Raw genomic sequence first — 20270 nt, forward strand, 5'->3', positions numbered from 1 at the left:
TGTTATAACCGGAGAGAATTACGAGTCACAAACATGGTCTTATTTTTAACGGGGGACCAAAAATGCGATTTTTGGAAAATCGCATTTTCAGTTTCTGTAGCCCATTTCTGATTCCAAAATATCTTCAATGAAAACTACGTAGAAGTGCTATAAAAAATTTGTTTTGCGTCTGCCGACTTGGCGAAAATTGCGGAAATATAAAAAAAGGCGTTTTTCAAAATTATAGCTCGGCAACGGCGCAACTGGGCGCCACCATTTTGGGCTCGTCGTAAAGAGCATTTCTCCGCGTTCAAGTTCTCCGTTTCAGCTGGCTCCTCCATTCAGTAACAAGCGTACGAAACACGTTTTGGCTGCTTCTGCGGTAATACCGCAGAAGCAGCCAAAACGTGTTAACGCTCGCTTCGGGATCGTCGTCTGCTGCTTGTGCGTCGCGAGGTCGTGGCTGTCAAAAATTGCGCTACTTAGTGACGCGTTCGCACTCGTTCTGTGTTTACGGGTCGACGATAATTTGGAACGCTTTAGTTAGGCAGCTGCAAGCGGAAGCTCAATCATCAGATTACGATAGCGCGCCGCACTGGTCGCGAACATCGCAGACGTGCGACTAATAGCGTTGACTCGTTGGACCCGCTGAGGTTCTTCTTATCAGCACTTCGAAGCTTATGACGAAGACCACCGCGGGACAACTCCTTGTACTCGCAAACGAGCATGACGTACTTTGAAACATCGGGCACCGCGGCCACGCACATCGCAACCGAGCTTTCTACTAGATGTTGTGGTTAGGCCTAACTCCGTCCACGGTACCGATGTACGAGCCAAATCCGAACTTTGCGGGCAAGAACATCGCGCTAGCGGACATGCGAAAGCGAAGAACCCGTAATGTCCTTCGTCTCAAGCAACGAATCGCATTGCCCGCTGGCTCCTCAGAACCGCGGATGGGCATTTTGCGCATCGGCAGCAGACCCCCCGGCCAAGCTCGCCACGCAGCGACCGCGCGGAGAAGCGGTGGCAGCGGCTCGCAATTTCGCGTGTCAGCGTCCCAAACGCAACACCAAGCACGCTGCGCGCCGTTTTTTTGTCGCCACAGCTAGGCATAGCTGATCATTGACAGACCGGGGATCGGCGGCCTTCGTTCTTAAATCGGTACGTCGATATCAGCGGTGCGCTGCTCCCGTCCCGAAAGTATGCTAAGCGATGTTTGAAGTCGGAAGTTAATGACCGTGGTAGAAAAGTCCGCTCTAAAGGAGTCCTGACCACCTTGCTGGCCTGAAATTTTAGTCAATTATATCCGAATGTCCATTGTACCAGAATCCGTTGTAAACGAAGCTCAATCAATGGAACTAATACGGAGGTCGGCATAACGCCGCAAATTGGTATGTAATATCCGAATGTCTGTTGTAAACAGATCCGTTGTAACGAGGTTATACTGTATATGCTTTGAATTTTAATAACATGATCACATCGGCATGCAAGTTGCACTGTGTGAGGTAATCTACATTAGCAACTACATGGCTTATCACTTTCTTTTGTAATGTTTGAAATTTCAATATGTTAGCCTTTGATGAGGTAGCCCACACCAACCTGCAGTAAGTTACGCCAGAATAAAAGAGGGCATGCGTGGTTTAATCTTTGTGGGCAAGATATGTCAACATTAACCACAGTTTTTTCAAATGTTAACGATGTGTTGGTCTCAACTGGAAGAAAATCTAAAATATCTTTGCTAGGACAAATTAAAGATTGTTTTCATAGGATGCTTTTTTTTTTGACCGGAACCCAACCACTTTTGTCTTCAGTGGATCAATTTTCATTAAATTTTCAGGTCCAGGAAATGAGTCTAATAATTTTTTGCTAGAGTTTGCAGTATTAAGGGGGGTCGCAAAAAGCTTTTATGCTATACAAACCAATCTTCAATGTCTTGGCCAGTTTTTCATGCTGACTTCAAATCTTTAGTTAGGTTTTTTTAATAACTGCACTGGCTCAAAAAACTGAGGTGTGAAAAAATAACTAGTGCCTGCCATTACAGGGCTTTTTGGCAATTTTGTTGTGCTAAACCCAAAATGTAAGCGTATGGCCACAATGCCAATGTCATGCTGTAGAAGGTAATGCTATTTTATTCCTTTGAAAGCATTATGTAAATAAGAAAATGGACAAACACTTACTGTGATTATTTTTTCATATTATCATTTATTATTGTAAATTTCAATTATTTATTTAATTAAATTAATCTTATTATTAGTAGGGATGGGCGAACAGTGAATTTTAGATTTGAAGCGAATCCGAAGTGAATAGTGATTTGGTCGAATAATTTCGAATTGAGTCGTTCGAATAGTAATTACCGCATATTATTAAAAAAAAATGAGCATTTTTGTCATGACCCTTGCACAATATTTTTAAGGACTGAAACTAGGTATGAGTGAATGTCACTTTTTTGGTTTGAAATGAAGCAGCCTTGAATAGTATCAAGATTTGAATAGCAGTAGGGTTATAAGTGGTGCAATACGTTACAATTTAAAAATTACTATAGTACTTAGCACATATAAGCGCATATAACACGCTTTTAAACTTTAAAAAATATGTATATTTAACCTTGAAGTGTGGCTTCGCGGCAGTGCAGATTTCCCCTGGATAGGTTGTTTCACGGCACAGCAACCAGGCGCAGCAGTGAAACCACCTTTACAGGGGGTTATGTGCGGTCAAATGTATACATATACGCCTTGTGCACCGCCTATAGAGGCGCCACTGATAGCCACCTAGCGGGCGCCGCCGACAGTACGTGCGGGAAGCCGAGCAGACGACAGCGCTTTGCACAGCTTTGCTGTGAGGAAATGAATGAAGTTCGCGGCTGCTATTTCCCCTTCATGCGGGTGCCAGACAACTAATTCTGCACTGGCAGCTGCAGGAAAGGCGCGGGCCTCTACGAAAGTGGACTTGTGCACGATGTTTGTCACGAACGAGCGCTTAACTAAGTGCACGTCGCCGATTTCGAATGACGGCATGAAAGCATGGCGCCGACGGTTCGTGCGCGACAGAGCGTGCGCATCGAAAAAACAAGTATAAAAAGGCGCCGGGAGCGCGCCCGCGCGCCTCTTACCCCCTCCGCAGAAGACGCCACCGACACAGCCAACGAACGCGAAAGATCGGGATATTCGAGAAAGCAAAGCCGAGCCAGCGGCGCCGTCTGATTCTGCAGACGAATCGGTGAGAGAATCTCGCCCTTTCCCTAGCTTTCCCTGTGCTACGCACAGACGAATAATACGCACCTTCCCGAACCCAGGCGCGAGCAGATACAGGCAATGCAAGCGCAGCAAGCGCGCGGGTGCAGAGTCAGTCAGTGAGGAGTTAGTCGGCGATGAAGTTATGTCGTTCTAGTGATAGCATCGTCCGCTCGACCGCAGAAGACACGTTTGATGATCTAGTGCTGTGAGTTAAGTATCGAGATGACAGTGACAAGTTTTGAAGAGGGTCGCCGAGAAGACATGTGATGACCGACTGCGGAGGAGAACGAACGTCCGCGTGGAGTGAATCGTCATGCCGGTGAATATCAAAGGTGCGTCGCGCAGACCAGCGTAACAAGATCCAGCTATGAGGTGCAGCTCGTGGTGAACATCCGCTTTGTTTTGTTTACAAAGGTGACGTCTCAATCACTTCTTGTTCTTTCTGAAGTCAACCATTGCTGCATTTCTGTTTCTGTAAATAATAAATATAGAACTTAGCTTGTAATACCACGGTACATGTACCGCGCTAGTACACGCTAAGTTCATGGATGACCAACTCGCCCGAACTACAACACTTCTGAAATATAGAACGTTTGAGCGAAGTGCCCTGCACGGCAGTCGAACCGAACCAACGCATGCTCAGGCTGATAACTTTGGTCGTCTACCAGTGTCAACATGATCGAGTGCATCCAGCGAGCACCGATATGAAAGAACGAAAGCATTAGAACAACAAGCAACGTGTTAATCCGCACAATGACGAAGCAGCTCGTCTTTGCCAGCGAACAGCGGCGATCCATTGCTTCCATCGCTCTTGCTCAGGAGGCCTTGCGATAAGTGAGTAAAACAGTGTTCCGGGTGCGTTTTTGTAGGTGTTTGAGCACTCCACTCCACAGCAATTGTTATTCGACATCCCTTGAAGTTTCGGCCACCACACATACGACGATCGTTGCTTATTTCACTACGGAAACGTGAACAACGCGGAAATACACGTACAACGACGTAGGAAACCACGGCGGCCGTCCGCTTGCTTTCCCGAGAGCAATGATTGAGTTCGCCGCCTATGGCGCTTCCGTCGGTGCGCACTAGGCGTATATTCGTTCATTTCAAATACTTCCGAAATTTCGGATAATCTAAATTCGTATCGAAGCGAATTCGAATATTGTAATATTCGTTCGAATATTCGAAACGCCCGAATATTTGCCCATCCCTAATTATTAGTAATTTGCTAAAATATGCTAGAGTAATGCAAATAGCATCATCCCTCCTTAGATCGTTTCAACACCAATGATACCAAATTTGTCATTTTCATTTAACAAAAACACGGAGAAAAAAAAGCCCATAAGGCTGTGAGCAAAAACATCATTAAAATGAAAAAAATGCATCTGAAGATTTACACAACTGTAACTTTGGCTAGAATGTAGCTACAGCAATGTCATTTTATAGCTTTGTTGTTAAATCTTGCTATAAAGCCATGTACTGCACCCAGGACCAGCATGAGAAACTACAATTCACCAGTTCACAGGCCTGTATCAGTGCCCTGCAAGCTAAAGAAATATAATAATTGTCTAATAAAGTGCCTTTGCTGTAGACAAATAATATTACACAAACGTTAAGTCTAAAAGGCACATGGCATATTTAATAACCCAAAAATTGGTTATTGTCCTGCAATAACACTTGGCCCAACAGCAGGTACAGGCTGTACTCAAGGTCCCCTGCTGGCTTGCCTCATTTTAAAAACCTGTGGTTTATAGCAGTGCTGTCGGAGTCCTTTTTTGTATGCAGGAAAATAATTGCGCGAAACTTGAAAGGGAAACCACAAAGAAGAATGCACTCGATCTGTTCGTGTGTCTTCTTTGTGGTGTCCCTTTTAAGTTTAGCGCAATTATTTCCCTGCATAGAATGAACTAACTCTAGCCCCTTAAGACGTCCTGGTCCTTCTTTTGCGTGCCAGCGTTTGTCTTTCCCAAGGCTATGACACAAAAATTAATTTCCCACACTAACCCAGCTACTTGGCAACTTGGTGTTGCTCTGTCAGGCCCCGGTTGAAGTGGCCACCATTGCTCCCTTGTCACTGCTACTGGTGGCCTTACTATCGTGTACTTTCACTTTAGCAGCCCTATCACAGCTGTCTCAGGTAAGAAGTGCTTCTTGCATAATTGCACCTGTGACAAGAAATCATGGGCTTTTAACAAAGCCTATGCTATCTGGCTTCCAAAGGTCCTTTTTTTTTTTTTGTGGCGAGCGTGGCAAGTGTTTCCCACAGTTGTGGACTTAACTGTGAGAAACCGACAAAACTTTTTGCAAAGCTTCAACAGTGTTGCACCTCATGCGTGAAATGAAGTGTACATGTTTGTAACCGTAGTTCTTTTTTTTACTTTTCTGGGATCACGTACTATGCCTTTGTTAACTCTACTAAAACTACATAATCGGAAGCCTCTGTACTGAAACATTCTGTCTGTTTTCTGTTTTTTCTATTGTTTGCGCTAATCACTCTCCTTTGGCCATGACGATTTAAATAATAAATACATAAATAATCTCTGCAAGGGAGGAAGGATAGTTCCCAACCTCCTGTAGTCGGTACTTATGGCTCTAAGTATAAGTACAAACTCCAAGGTATGCCCACACTACCACCATAGTCTTCCTTGTAATTGTATATTGAGTATTTTGAAATAAAGTTGCGAAAGCTTTTTTCATTTTTTTCTGACAGAGTGTCATAATTCAAGCCTAAAAAAAATATCAAACCCTTTTATACTGAGATAACTACACATATAACTGGGGATCATGACCTATCATGTCATACCTAAAAAAATGATATAGGAGTGCTTTGGCTTGGGCAAGTTGGTGCGACATCTGCAAAGTTAAAGCAGTAGGAAGTACGAGGATGCAAAAAAAGATCAACACACAGGACCAGTTGGTAGCTCAGCACTGGTCCTGTGTGTTCATGTTTCTTGCGTCCTCGTCCTTCGTGCTGCTAAACTTTGCTAAAAAAAATGGCTTCACTAGAAATAAGATCTACAGCTGCTTATGATATGGCACTCACCAGGACAGGGAAGTGTCCAGCCCAAGGTTGGATGCTGGACAAAGGCACGCTCATCAAGTCGGCTCCGGCAATATGCACAAAAGCAGTCCAGGCAGGTGACGTGTGCACACTTGAACACCAACACAAGCCGGCTGCATGGACATTCAGCAAAATGCATGGGCAACACAGTACTCACACTCGAGCAATGATTCGAGCAAGAGACCCGAGCTGAGCACAGAAAAAAATTTCACCTGCCCAGTCCGACTCGACTGTAAATCAGACACGTCAAGAGCAAGGTGTTTTAAGGGGGGACACTGCTCTTAAAAATTTTTCTTTATTTTTTGATCGATTTTGATGAAAATTGGTGACTTTATGTATATTTGTGTGCTGATTTCAAATATGCAATTATTTTTCTGGTATAATGTGTAGTTTTTAAAATACAAAATATGTGCCTTTTGGGCAGCAAGATATTTTCTAAACTGAGTGAGTTGAAAAGTAAATCAGTGTATCATGATAACATGGAATCAGAGCAGTGTGCACCACAACAAAAATGGATGTTCTAAACCCACTTGAACAAGAGTTATGGTATGCTGAACATTTGCGGGTGAGTCAATTTCAAGCTGGAATTTCACTCATGAACATTCAATATACCATAACGCCGAAAACCCCCTAGTGCCCTCTAGGGAGCAATGCAAAAAATAATTACTATTGTACGTTAACAGCTTGGCTGTCAACAACCTGGCCTTACATACCAAACTGGCCTCCACCCTGCTACCTCTGTGCCGCGCGCTAAACAGCTTCGCTAGTCATCTACCTCACAGAGTGGAATGGCTCCTAAATATTTTTTCTTTTTCAATTATATGGACACTCCTGACGGGTTTTTGCCATTGCTCTTGCCGTGACTTTGCGTATAAAATCCAAATTGATAATATCACCCCGCACATACCCTCGAGTAAAATCTCACGAGCACTGGCAACGAATGCGGCTGAAACGGATATGAAACGAGCCGGCCGTCTCCATCGCTCAGACGGCGCATGCGATAACATCCTCCCGCGTGCAAGGCCTGCCGTCGATTGCTTATCAAACAGAGAGGAAACGCCCCGCCCCTCTTTTGTAAGGAGCTTGAAGGGACTCGTAAGGAGCATGAAGGGACGCCAAGGGAGGGGAGGGGGCTACATGCATCGATCGAAGGGCGCAGTCGGAGGCGCCTGCTATCTCGAGGCATCAAGGAGATGGCTTGTAAACTTGCTGTGCTCTCAACGCTTACTTCGCGTTTACAGAACCGACAGCACGAAAGCCGCTTCGGTCCCTGGAGCAGCCATATTCCCTAAAACCAGCGTTTTGTTGAGTTACGCAAGATCGGATCCAGAAGAGTTAGCTGCTAGCCTTACTTCGTATAACAATACAATTTGTTGGTATCGCATTCATTGCTTTGCCCTTAAGGGAAACTGTGACTTTTTTTTTTTTAACCGTCAGCTATTGACCCTGGAAAGCGAGGGGTGGGCGTGTAACATGGCGTAGCCACTTCACAGTGGGCCTTGCAACACCACGGCCATCAGCGACGGGCCTGCTACTGACAGCTGCGCATATTCAAACCGAATTGTGGCTGCTCCGACCAGGAGGCATGCTTCTAATAATGAGATGAAATTTCAAAAAAAGCAAGCAAAAAAATCGAACTGGGACCCTAGCACTCACGAGCTCGAAAGGGCAGGGCCTTTTAGGGGGTATTTACCACAAGAGCGATCACATACTCAGGTGTGCTCGTGGAAGGAATGACGAAAAAGCTCTTCTGGATGAAGATTCATGGATAAAAGAATATTTGAGGAAAAGTGTCAACGCATTCCCACCGTTCACGTGCTCGTCCATTGATGTGAAGCACGGAAAATTCGATATTGTTCTATATATCTATTGCTGGCGTTTGCAGATTTCATTGTGCGATGTCCGGAAACAGAAGTGACAGATATTTTAGCAGCACACGTGTAGTTATTACTGAACATTGCTTTCCTTACGTGCCGTGCGACGCTTGAAACGAGCTATCAGCAGCGTTTCTGGAACGGACAACGTCCGCCGATGAATTGTCGCCACACTATCTTGCTACCGATTGACCTAGACGTCACGCGGAGAGCGAATTTTGCGGAGAGCGCATTGCGGAGAGCGCTCTGCGGAGAGCGCATTTTGCCATCGAGCCAACTTGCACAACAGAAGATGCGTCGGCACCGAGCATGGCATGGTGGCTTACACGCCGGTTGCTGTGCTGCTAGTGAGTCCAGCGGCGATTCATCCGATGTGGACTGTTTCCCAAGTGTACTTCTCTACGTCTGTGAGCTATGTTTTATACAACGCATAATTTTTATTTATAAAAAATCGTACAAGTGTTTCTTTAGGATCTTGCTTGATGTCAATCACGAATAAACCATGTGTATGTAACAGCAAAAATGACTTTTTTGTCACTTTACGGTCACGCAAGAAAATTTTAGACAATTTTTTTCAAAAATAGAATCATCTGAAGAATTTAATTCATCAATAAAAAAATACACATTTTCGGAGTGCATTTCGCGAAAAAATTCGACCCTCAACGGGTTAAATATCGGAAGCTCATGTTGTGCTCGTCAACAGTGTCGACGGACATTGATTGCAAATGCACCCGTAAACTGCATAGGCAGCTCCTGGACTTCATCTAGCAAATCGAGTTGAATCTTTTTTTTATTTAATTTATGCCGTAGGGCATTCTGGCACCAAAAAAAAGCAATTTGGAGCCACTCAGCTGGTCCAACAGGAGCATGCGGAAATGCTAGACAGATGGAAATCGTAAAGAGGCTGTTGCGGCTACACAGAGAAGTTCATGACTGAATTACGCAGTAATATGTTGCACCTTGCCAAAATACTTGATCTGAGAAGTGCTGGCAAAGCACAGGTAAAAAGCTAAAGCCTGAGGTCCGCGCACTCGTCACAGCGGCTGCTGTGGTGTACACACTGTTCCCATGAGTACTTGTGCACCGTTTGAAACGAGCATGCGGAGTGCACAAGAATTGTTCTTCCTCCTCAACAGCCTCTGCCTTGTTTGTCACATTGCAAGCTCACTGTACTGGGTCAGAACAAGATTACTGACTGGCACTTCTGCGGTAGGAGAAACTGTTGTCACTAGAAATGCAATCCTGGACAGTGTCCATGCAGTTCTGAAGGCACAGACATGGCCTATGTGCACCAAGTCAAAACAAAACTAGTGTTTGGTGCAAGTTGTGCCGGTGAAACCTGGGCCACCAAAAATGCAATGATCAATGTCTATAAAGCAATGACTAGAACCACTTGGTTCATGTCAACTATGAGTATTTGCTGCTTGAAGGAATCACGCAAAAAACTGAACACAACTTAGCGACCATAAATAAAATTGCAAATAAACATCTGGCCCCACACATTTAGCCACACTATGTAACCAATACTCATGAATTTAGAAAAAAAAATATCAAACAAATGAAAAACGACAAAAAGAGAGTAGTTGATGAAGGAGCTACCATGGCCTCTCTGGGAGCCAGAAGGTACGTCAGTGTGTTAGCCACAAATACGTCATATGCAGAAATTGTTCTGGCGGTGGATGCACAAAAGAATGATGGCAAGGGTGGTGTTTTCCTATGGCTTTCCTGTCCACTTTATGCTCTATGTGAACATCGTATGGAAAATAAAACAGTCGGAAGTGGTGCTTCGTCCTGCTAACCCGCGTTCTTCAGAGTTCACTATGCGATACTTTCAATCAGTGCATATACTCAAAGGTGATCACAAATGGCGACCATGCATTTCTGAAAGCATGCAGCCATAGCACGACAAGCAAGAAAGAAACTACTGCCGAGTGATAAAATCAACGATTCCTCCGAGAGGAGTCTCACCTGACATCCAGGCAGGCGAGACAAGGCACCTGCAGGTAGTTGTAGCGTATCATCTGTAGCACAATCGGCACCTGGTCCTCGTGCGAACCTATCGTGCCCGTGCACTTGAAAAAGAAGCGCGCAGCCCGCACTTGGCGACAGATCTGGCACTGTCCCGACAGCCGACCAGGTTCGAGTACATCTTTCCAGCAGGATGGGTCCTGTGCACAATGCCACTTAAGTTGCGTACAATGACTTACTCATCACACGAGGACAGATGTAACTGGTAAATTCATCGGCTCAGAAGTACTATATCCAAAGCACACAGACCTCTAAATGGCGCAGCTTTTTCAACAGTGATTTTCTCCCGATTCAGCTACCCTACTCTAGTGTGCCACTGTGCCCATTCATGGCCAATGGGTACGTGGCACTGTAACACACGAACCATAAATGAATTTACATACCTTATTTAGACTATTGTAAGTTGACTTGAATGTAGATTGACCCCTTATATCGTACATCAGAAAAGGAAAAAAAAGACATGTGAGCACATTCCTTAACGTAAAAAACTGTCGTGGTTGAATGTGGTCAAACCAAGTTTGTCGAGCGATGGCTGAGTTTTGGTTGCTTTGGGAAAGGACAAGACATTCGAGGCTTTCAAGCTCTATTGGCTGGGTGATCGGATTCGACTTGCTGTTCCCAGCGATACTCATTGTGAGTCTCGCGGCTCGGTCGCCCTGCTCCTTCTCATTCTTCCTCCTCGCCTGGTTCTGGCAAAGCGGGTGCCAGACAGATGCTTTTGTAGTAGCATCGACAACTGCACAAGAAGACAGCACACAGATGCTGCTCGGCAGCATTGGCCCTCCTGCACGGAGTCCACGCGAGCTGTGCAGAACAAAGAAGGCGTTCAACGTGCTCATAGACAGGAGAAAAGTCGGCACGAACTCATGGGCGAGAACTTTGTGCAGTCTTGCAAGCAATGTGTAAACAATTTTCTGTGGCGCTCACAAACCTTAGAGACATTGGCATAACCTTGCTTGAGCTTGAAGGTCAGATTCGTGGAACCAGCCATTTTCTGGGTTTGTACCTGGAGGAGTAGAACTATCGCTCTAAAACTGTTAACGTAGTTGCTGGGCTGACTGCACACACTCACTCATCATTGTCAAGCTTCATGAACGTCGATGCCCTGCTGGCCTTGAAATGAATCCTCGGTATTACTGTTTCCAGAGTGAAGACACAGGCTCCTTGCATCACCATTTCACATGCCACTAGTAGAGACCAATTACATAGTTTGCTCATGCGTGCTGCAAGCTCCCGAAAGTGTCCAGGATTCAGCCCGCCAAAACCTTGGCATGCGGCTGTCACAAAACACTTTTAACTGTAATAAAACATGTCAAAAAGAACTTTTCCATAGACTTCCAGTACCCCCCCCCCACCCAAATGAATTCCTGCCAAGCTGCCATTCACCATCGGGAGTGCTGCTGCTGATTGGAACAGTAGCTCTTCAATCAATATGGTGCCATCAACAATCAACACTTCATATGCACAGCTCTTATGCGAGTGTCAACTGTTGATGGAGGAGCCGCTCTTGCAATCAGCAGTGGAACTCCTGACAGCGAACACCAGCTCAGTAAGAGCTAAAAAAGAAAAAAGTCACAGTTTCGTGGCAAGGGGTCAAGCAATGAATGCGATAGCAAGAAACTGGAATGTTATACCATACATACTCGCGTATGAATGCACTTTTTCTTTCAAAAAACCGAAGCAAAGTTGGGGAGTGGGTTTATTATGCGGGGTAAATTTTACGACAACTTTTTCGGGATGAGCAAGAAATACGGTAAAGAAAGAAAGTTAGGTAGCTTACCTTTTGCAGTAAACATATGCGTACACTATTTGGAAACAGTTTTTTTATTGCCATTCACTCTTCGTCAGAATCGCTAGACCCGTGGTCCAGGTCGCTGGCCACTAAGTTATCTTTCTCCCACAAGTGGTCGTCCTCGCTGCCGTCCAGCACATTTGCAATTCCAGTCTTCTTAAAACTCTTTGCCATCAAAGCAGCTGGCAGCGAGCGTCATGCGTCCAAGATCCAGGAGCACACCAGCTCGACGGATGGCCTTTTAATCTTGCTGGTCGGCGTCAGGGCGTGCCCTCCATGGGCCATCCAGTCTGTATACAACTGGCGCATACTGTCTTTGAAGGGCTTGTTCACACAAACATCAAGGGGCTGCAGCACCGAAGTGAGTCCACCTGGAATGATGGCTATCTCGGTGCGCAGCTCCTTCAGTTCCTGGCGTACGTTCTCTCCCAGGTGGCCGCGAAAACTGTCGAGCGCAAGCAGAGACGGGAGAAGCAGGGCGTATGCCGGCTGGGAAGTTGACCTTCGGCACGGTTTTCTACTTGAAGATAATGTACGGTGGCAACTTCCTGCTGTCTGCCATGACAGCCAGCATTACCATAAAACGCTGCTTCTCGGCGCCTGTTGTCTTAATGAGCATGCTGCGTGCTCCTCTCTCATTGACCGTCCTGCTCATCAGCATGTCGAAATCGATGGGTGTCTGGTCCGCGTTCCCGATCTGCGAGAGAAAAAATTCTCGGTCCCACCGCAGGTGTATCACAAACTTGTGAAAGTCCACTACCTTTTCTTTGTAGCAATGAGGCAGTCGCTGACAAAGTGATGTGAGCCTCCTAAAGCACAGTCCGTTGCGCCGCATGAAGCATGTCGTCCACCCATTACTCGCTTTGAAAGGGGTGGTCGCGAGGCCATGCTTCCTGGCTGTGGCTCGTGCATGCGTCCTGATCATTTCGTGCAAAATGACACAGTCTTCCTTCCGCAGGTCCCGGACGTATTCTAAGACTTTTTCTTCCACAGCAAGAAACTTTCCGGTCTTCGGTCCCCTAAAGGCATGCCGCGTCCTATATTCGTAGCACACAGCTTGTCGTGCTGCTTCTGCCAGTATCGCACACAGATTTCGTCAATTCCGAAATGCTTACCGGCAGCACAATTCTCATGCTTAAGAGCGTACTCCACAGCCTGCAGCTTGAAACCGGCTGTGTAGCTCGCATTTCGGTCGATCATCCATGGCAAAACGCAAGACAGGCTAAAAACGAACTCACAACGAAGTGAGAATAGCTGGCAGGAACAAAAAAAAAGTAGGGCTAGAATGGCTAGAATGCTAGAGAGCACGCGTCACTGTCTAGCGTCGTTTTGATTGGCTGTCCCACCCGGCCTCGGAAACTGAGCCGCTTTGGTGGTAGATGGCGCTATGTTCTGCAAGCTGTCTCTGCGCGCTCCCGCCGCCAGTTGCCGCCGGCTCCTTAAAGTTTCGTATTTGCAGAAGGCGACCGTTGGCTGGCGTGGGCAGTTTCATGACCTTCGCTCGCTGTGTGCTTGTGAGCCGCGATGTCTCTACACTCGCACCGTTCGTGAATCCTGCTGTGGCGCACGGATACTTAAAAAACAAGTACAAAAAGAGAGGGACGTGCAGCGCACAGATGGAAAAAAAAAACAAAGAACGGTGTACGGCAGTGGGCGGAGGGGAGGGGGGGGAGCGAGCCAAGGGGGATCGGCATAATAAAAAGAAAGAAAGAAAAGATTAGATTGTATTCAAGAAGCAACACCCCTACTTTGAAGGGCTCCCTCACTCGAGGTCGGTTACGAAGAAGCATGGCACTTGTGGTATTGTTGTATGGGTAGCATGTTCGGAGTTAACTTTCAAAAAGTATGTAAAGCTGGAACATGCCCTCTGCAGATGCACTGCCGCCTTACTCGACTCTACGTTGAGACTTTCAAGATGGTAAACAAGATCCAGCATTTTATAAACATTTCGCGCAGCGGACTCATAGATTATTGTATCATAGTCCAATCGCAATTGAATGAGGCTTTTGTAGAGGTTTCATAAGCATGTTCTGTCACTTCCCCACAACAGATGTGAAAGGATTTTCAGTATGTTCATTGCCTTTAAGCATTTTTCCATGAGGTGCTTTATGTGTGGTGTAAAAGTCAGTCTAGAATCAAGTATCATGCCCAAAACCTTGTGCTCTGTGTTCGTCATAAGTTGCTGCCCATGCATTGTAGTATTCGTATCTGGAACTAGCGCTCTCTTTCTTGTAATGAGTATGCAGGAGTTTTTCTGAGAGTTCAGTCGAAAGCAATTTTCATCTGCCCATTTGGCCACTTTGTTTAAGGGGAGATGCTACTCGAAGACACTTTTTCTTTAATATTCACCCTAGAGCAATGAAACTTGAGCTGCTTATAGAACTTTTTATGCTGATTTCAAATATATAATTAGTTTTCTCGCAAGTTGCATACTTTTAGTTCTGCAACATGACAAAGTGAAAAACTTAAGCCTTTTGCCCCCCCTCTTTTCAGACCTAAACTTCAATAATTTTTTACAATTGATAGTTCATAATGTTTCAAATAAGGTGTCAAATGCAAATAACTAATTAGGAAGTCCATACAAAATATGTACTAGACGTGAAAAATTTTAACGTGGGAAGTTCATATTTCTCCTACCCTAGTAAAAGTTTACATAACCTTTTTTTATTATATAATAAGAATATTGAAACTTAAACAAGATAATTGCATTTCTCGTACATTGGAAAAAATCTGGGAAAAATTTCATGCAGATCTGAGCACCAGAAGTACCCGAAAAAGGAGGGGCACATTGACAAAAATGGCAAAATTTGTGTTTTGAGAAAAACGAGTTTTAAAGTCAAAATTGCATGTTTATTTATCAAAGATGTCATTGACTGCAACGAAATTTGTACACAAGAAAGAACAATCCTCCTTGTAGTGGCCACTGCCATTAAAATGCGCCAGCACCATAGGTTTGGCCCTCACGGCTCTTTCGAGCTGACTCTTCGACAGGAGATTTTTTCTTCAGCGCACACCGACGAGCCCTTGCTTCTCCTGTTAGTTTTTGAGACATTTTTTTCTGGCGTGTGCTGTCCCGTGATGAGCCAAGAGCAACCAGATCATGAGGTGGTAGCACGCCAAGCTCTTCCAGAACACGTTCAAAACTGGAGTGCCCTTGATTAAACCAACATGTTCAGTGCTGTCATATCAGCAATCAATGAAGACTCGTCGCTCTGTGATTTTTCTTCGTCTTCGAAGAGTCCGATCTTTTTCTGGGAGGCACTCACATATTCGAATGCTGCGGCAAACTCGTCGGACACATCGGCGTCACTGCCACTACGCCTTGCGGCAGCAGACAATCTTTTCGTGGTTTGAGTGTTCGGCTTTGATTTGCGCCGGCGTCCTCGAAATTTGTGTGCCGCGTGAAACTTCACAGGCCGGTGACCGCACTTCCTACGGCTTTCTTCATCCATAACGGATAAGCACTCGAGAAAAGCGCTGCTCGACGAGACACGGATCCTGCAAGTAGGCTTCACAGCACACACAGGCGCGCAGTGGCCAATGGCGGCTCCCGATCCGTACCACGTGATTTAAAGCCAGTCGCGGCGCTCGAAAAAGGCGGCAAAAGCGTGCTCTTTATTATTTCTTGTGCTGCAGCAGCGCGGCAAACCGTCGTTATTTGAAGAGTGAGGCTCGGCTCTTCGCCTCATGCGGTCGACAATGGCGAGCGGCGGCGCATTATCAGCGGCAAGGTGCTCGAAGATGACACACTTTCGGCCTTTTGACAGCCACCTTGTGCTCTTTAGACGCAATTTTAAAGCATTTCCAGTTGAGTCTCGACATTGATTTGTTTTTTTCAGAACAGTAGAGGTACTAATCTTAACAAAACAGGTGAAAACAAAAAAATCGATAATTTTTTAGAAAACTCGCGTTTTTCGACCCGCATCTCCCCTTAAGGAGAGATGGATATGGTGCTTGCAGATTGTACAGTTGCATTATTTGAAACCTATCTGTACATCATCAACATGGACAAAGTAGAAGACGGCTGATGGTAATGATGAAGAGGGTACATGTTTCCTGGGTGGACAACATGCTCCTGATTTTGATGCTGAAGGCACGGTTGGACAAGTAGCTTTCAATATCATGTGTCATCAACAAGAAGCCTTTCTTTTACCATTATTACTCATGTAACTAACACATTTGCAAGACATTTAACAAACTGTCACAAGACACTACCAGATTAATTTTGCCACCCATGGTTGTGGTGACCCTGAACGATAATACATATATAGACAAGCTCTTTATCAGTATTAAATTGAGAAAGTGAGATGAACCTTTTGAAGAATGAAGGAGCCTTCACCACAGGAGGCACAGCAGACCCTGAGCTTGCCTGGAAGAACCCGGTTGCATGGCTGCTTGCAGTAGACGAAAAACAGGGCCTTGTCTGCCTCTGCAACACACAAAGAGGTTAGTGGGTCAACCTCTGTCATGTGGAGGTATCTTTTTGGCTCAAAGGCAATTATATTTATAGGCAAAATATATTTATATATAGCTAAAATAATCTATATATAGGCAAAATAACTATATTTGCAGAAAAAACGTGGCATGCGACTGGATGATTCTACAAGCAACTCCATGAAAAAAGGCCAAATTTGCTTATAATCAGGGGAACTGGCAACTCTAATCTATAGAGTCAGTTTTCTGCTGATCAGGCGGGGAGGGGGGGGGGGACATATTTCAAGTTTAGTTCTACTTACCTGCAGAAATGCCTAGCTTCACTGAAATTTTCAGACCCTTTTCACATGCGTAATTTAGAGGCATTAGCAGTGATGCTACCAAGGACTTCTGATTTGGAGCAATTTTTGGAGCAGCAAAATTTCCGTTTTGGAGCACTTTGGAGCAGCAAAATTTTCAACTTGGAGCACTTTGGAGCAGATAATTTTGCATCTGGGAGCACTTTGGAGCAGCCACTTTTACATCCTGGAGTGCAATACAGAAGCATATTGCATTAACATTCAAGCACCTGAGTACTATTATGGGGCTCTTATGAAGGCTAGAAATATTTCGATTCACTGCAAATCTCATGGAAAAAATCATATCAGGAACATAGGCGTGCGCTCAGGGGGGGGGGGGGCAGGGGGGGCGGCCGCTTCCCCCTAATCACCTAAGAGGGGGGTGGTGCAAAATCTGCCCTGTACATTGACCCTTGCGATAGCAATTATATGGACACTCTCGGCGGATTTTTGCCGTCGCCGTTGTCGTAATTTTCCGTATAAAGTGCAAATTAATAACATCACCACGCGCAGTCTAGCCGCGGGTAAAAGCTCGCGAGCGCTGGCGACGAACGCGCTGAAGCGGAGATTAAACTAGCCGGCCGTCTGTCTCCGCCGCACGGACAGCGCATGAGATAACATCTTCCCGCGTGCGGGCCTGCCGTCGATTGCTCATCAAACAGAGAGGAAACGCCCCGCCCGTCTTTCGTAAGGAGCATGAAGGGACGCCAGGGGGGCGGAAGGGGGGGGGGGGACTGCATCGTTCGAAGAGAGAGTGATTCGTGAAAGAAATGAAAAGGGGCGCTATTTTCTGCCTCCCGTCGTGGGGGCACGGCTCAGCGCCCATCGTTCGAAGGGCGCAGTCGCTTGCGCGCGCGCTATCTCGAGACATCAGGAGACGGCTCGTAAACTTGCTGTGCTTGCTCTCAACGCTTACTTCGTGTTTAGAGAACTCAGAGCAAGAAAACGATTCGGTTCCTGGAGGGGCCATATTCCCTTACACCAGCGTTTTGTTGAGTTGCGCGAGATCGGATCCAAAAGAGTTAGCTGCTAGTCTTACTTCGTTTCACAATACAATTTTTTGGTATCGCATTCATTGCTTCGCTCTTAAGCGAAACTGGCTTTTTTTAACCGTTAGCTATATTGACCTCCGAAAGCGAGGGGCGGACGTGTAACATGGCGTAGCCGCTTCAATGTGGGCCGTCAGCGACGGAGCGACGGGCCCGCTACTGACAGCTGCGCATTTGCGACTGCTCCGACCAGGAGATATGATTTTACTAATGATTTTTAAAAAAAAGCAAGCAAAAAATTCGAATTGGAACCCTAGCACGTGAGCTCGAAAGGGCAGGGCCTTTTAGGGGATATTTACCCCAGAGTGATTACAAACTCAGACGTGCTGGCGGAAGGAATTACGAAAAAGCTGGATGAAGATCCATGGATAAAGTATATCTGAGGAAAAGTGTCAACGCGTTTCCACCGTTCGCGTGCTCTTCCATAAACGCGAAGCAAGGAAAATTCGATATTGTCCCATATATCTACTGCGAGCGATCCCAGATTTCAATCCGCGATGTCCGGAAACAGAAGTGACAGACATCTTAGCAGAACACATGTAGTTATTACTGAATATTGCTTTCCTTACGTGCCGTGCGACGCTTGAAACGAGCTATCAGCAGCGTTTCTGGAACAGACGACGTCCGCCGATGAATCGCCGTCGCACTTTCTCGCTACCGATAGGCCTAGACGTCACGAGCCTCTGCGGAGAGCGCGTTTTGCTGTCGAGCCGACTTGCAGAACAGAAGCTGCGTCCAACGTTACTAGAACAAACTCAGTTTAAAAGCTCCGCCGGAGAGGCGGTCCGCGTGGCGGTCGTGAGAACTAGTGGCGCTGCAGTCACGTCTAGCTCCCGCGGCTGGCGCTTGTTGTGATCGGCGCCGCCGATGTACGAGCGGACGTGGGTTACAGCGTCGTCTGCGCTTTGTTAGCTCGTCATTTTTGCGACTGTTCTTGACCAAGCTTAGCGTCTTGTACGAAGACACGTGCATGATGTACGAAGCGTAACGAGGGCGAACAGATTCACAGTGCGGTATGCCGACTTGCTTTGCGCCGCAACGACGACTCCGCTTCACGACACTTCTTCGGACCTCCAAAAGACCCTACGCCATTCAAGCTTTGCATCGCAAAGCTGGAAAGCTTGCTGCGAAATGCAAGGTCTGTGATGTTCATTTTGAGGGTGACGACATTGTAAAGCACTATGGTCGTGTCGTTGCGGGACAAGAAGTTTTGATCGCACGTGAAAAGTGGGAACTCGCGCCCGGTGCCGTGCCGCGCTTGTTTCCAGCACTTCCACCCCAGATTTCAAAGCCAAAATGTTCGGGGTTTAGGCGCAAATCCCCCACAAAACGCACGGCGTCCCGCGAAAGCTCAGTGCCTAGTTTGGAGGAGCCGCCAGAATTAGAACAGCAAAACGAAAGGCAGGCGATTACCTATATAGGCTACCGAGACTGAGAGTTGCATCACACTGACATTCGATTAGTTCTCAGCTGTCGCTATGCCTTCAAAGCAGTAGATTTTCGAGAGATTTTACGACGAGGTATCGAACAAGATGTGCGGAATATTTTACACTCGCCGTCTCGGGAACGGGCTGCTCAGCGCAAAAATTTGACACAGTACACACAGAAAAGGCGAGGACCAGCGCTGGTCCTCGTCTTTTCTATCTGTACCGTGTCAGATTTTTTTGCGCTGAGCAGTTTAATAATTTAATACCAACTAGCCCAATGCCACACGTTGCTTCGGGAACGGAGACTTACTTGTGCAAAAGATAATTGTAGTTGACGAGCAGTTTAACTGCGTAGTGAACGGCGACAGCACGAAACGCAAACGGCTGTCGCACAGTGTAAGAAGCGCTGCGGGCATGGAACATCTGCTCGGTGAAGTTGAAAAACTGAAGTTGAAAACTGACGACTCTTCTAGCGACAGAGTACGCGCGACGGCCGATCTGTTCGAATTGTTTAAGGCACCGTAGAAGGAGGCGACGTAGAAAGATGAGGCACCGAAAATACAACTATCCGCTAAAAAAATTGCTCAGAGACGACATCTATTTGATGTAATCGCACATTGAGATTTCATTTACCGAGTTCTCGTATAATTTTCCGATTTAGGGTCAGTATCTCTTTAGCCGTCGCGAAAACGTGTTTTGTAAACATTGCAAAGCATTGGTGATGTTTTTTGAGAAAGTTTTTTTCAATAAATTGTAGACGACATGAGTATACTGTTTTTCTAGGACGTTTTTGTATCTCGATTAATTACGCTCCTATGCTTGGAAGTTAAGCGCAATGTAGACAGCTCAAATATTGTCACAGGGTCATGACGTCGACGAAGGCAGCAGTCAGCAGGTCTGAGATGAAACTCTTTATGTGGCCGGGAAACTGAAAGTCAAACTACAGTAATACACTGATAGCGGCGAACCGAGCATCTACCGTCGATCAACTGACAAGCGGTCAAGCGCGTCGGCTTTTATACAGGCGCTGTTGAACTTTCCAGCGATATCGCTGGTGG

At 46.0% G+C, this 20270-nt stretch overlaps 1 protein-coding gene across 2 annotated transcripts in view; it reads right to left on the reverse strand.

Annotated features, from left to right (window-relative positions):
- The window catches only part of LOC119390671 (E3 ubiquitin-protein ligase parkin), a 115961-nt gene that overhangs the window by 70828 nt on the left and 24863 nt on the right, over positions 1–20270 (reverse strand). For both annotated transcript variants that reach the window (XM_049414117.1, XM_037658328.2), the window contains exons 3-5: positions 16278–16393; positions 10113–10312; positions 6253–6383 (exon numbers count right to left, since the gene is read on the reverse strand). In XM_049414117.1, coding sequence (XP_049270074.1) covers positions 6253–6383; positions 10113–10312; positions 16278–16393 — 447 coding nt within the window. The remainder of the gene's footprint in view (positions 1–6252; positions 6384–10112; positions 10313–16277; positions 16394–20270) is intronic.

This window comes from Rhipicephalus sanguineus, chromosome 1 (genome assembly GCF_013339695.2).
Source record: "Rhipicephalus sanguineus isolate Rsan-2018 chromosome 1, BIME_Rsan_1.4, whole genome shotgun sequence".
Classification (NCBI taxonomy): Eukaryota; Metazoa; Arthropoda; class Arachnida; order Ixodida; family Ixodidae; genus Rhipicephalus; species Rhipicephalus sanguineus.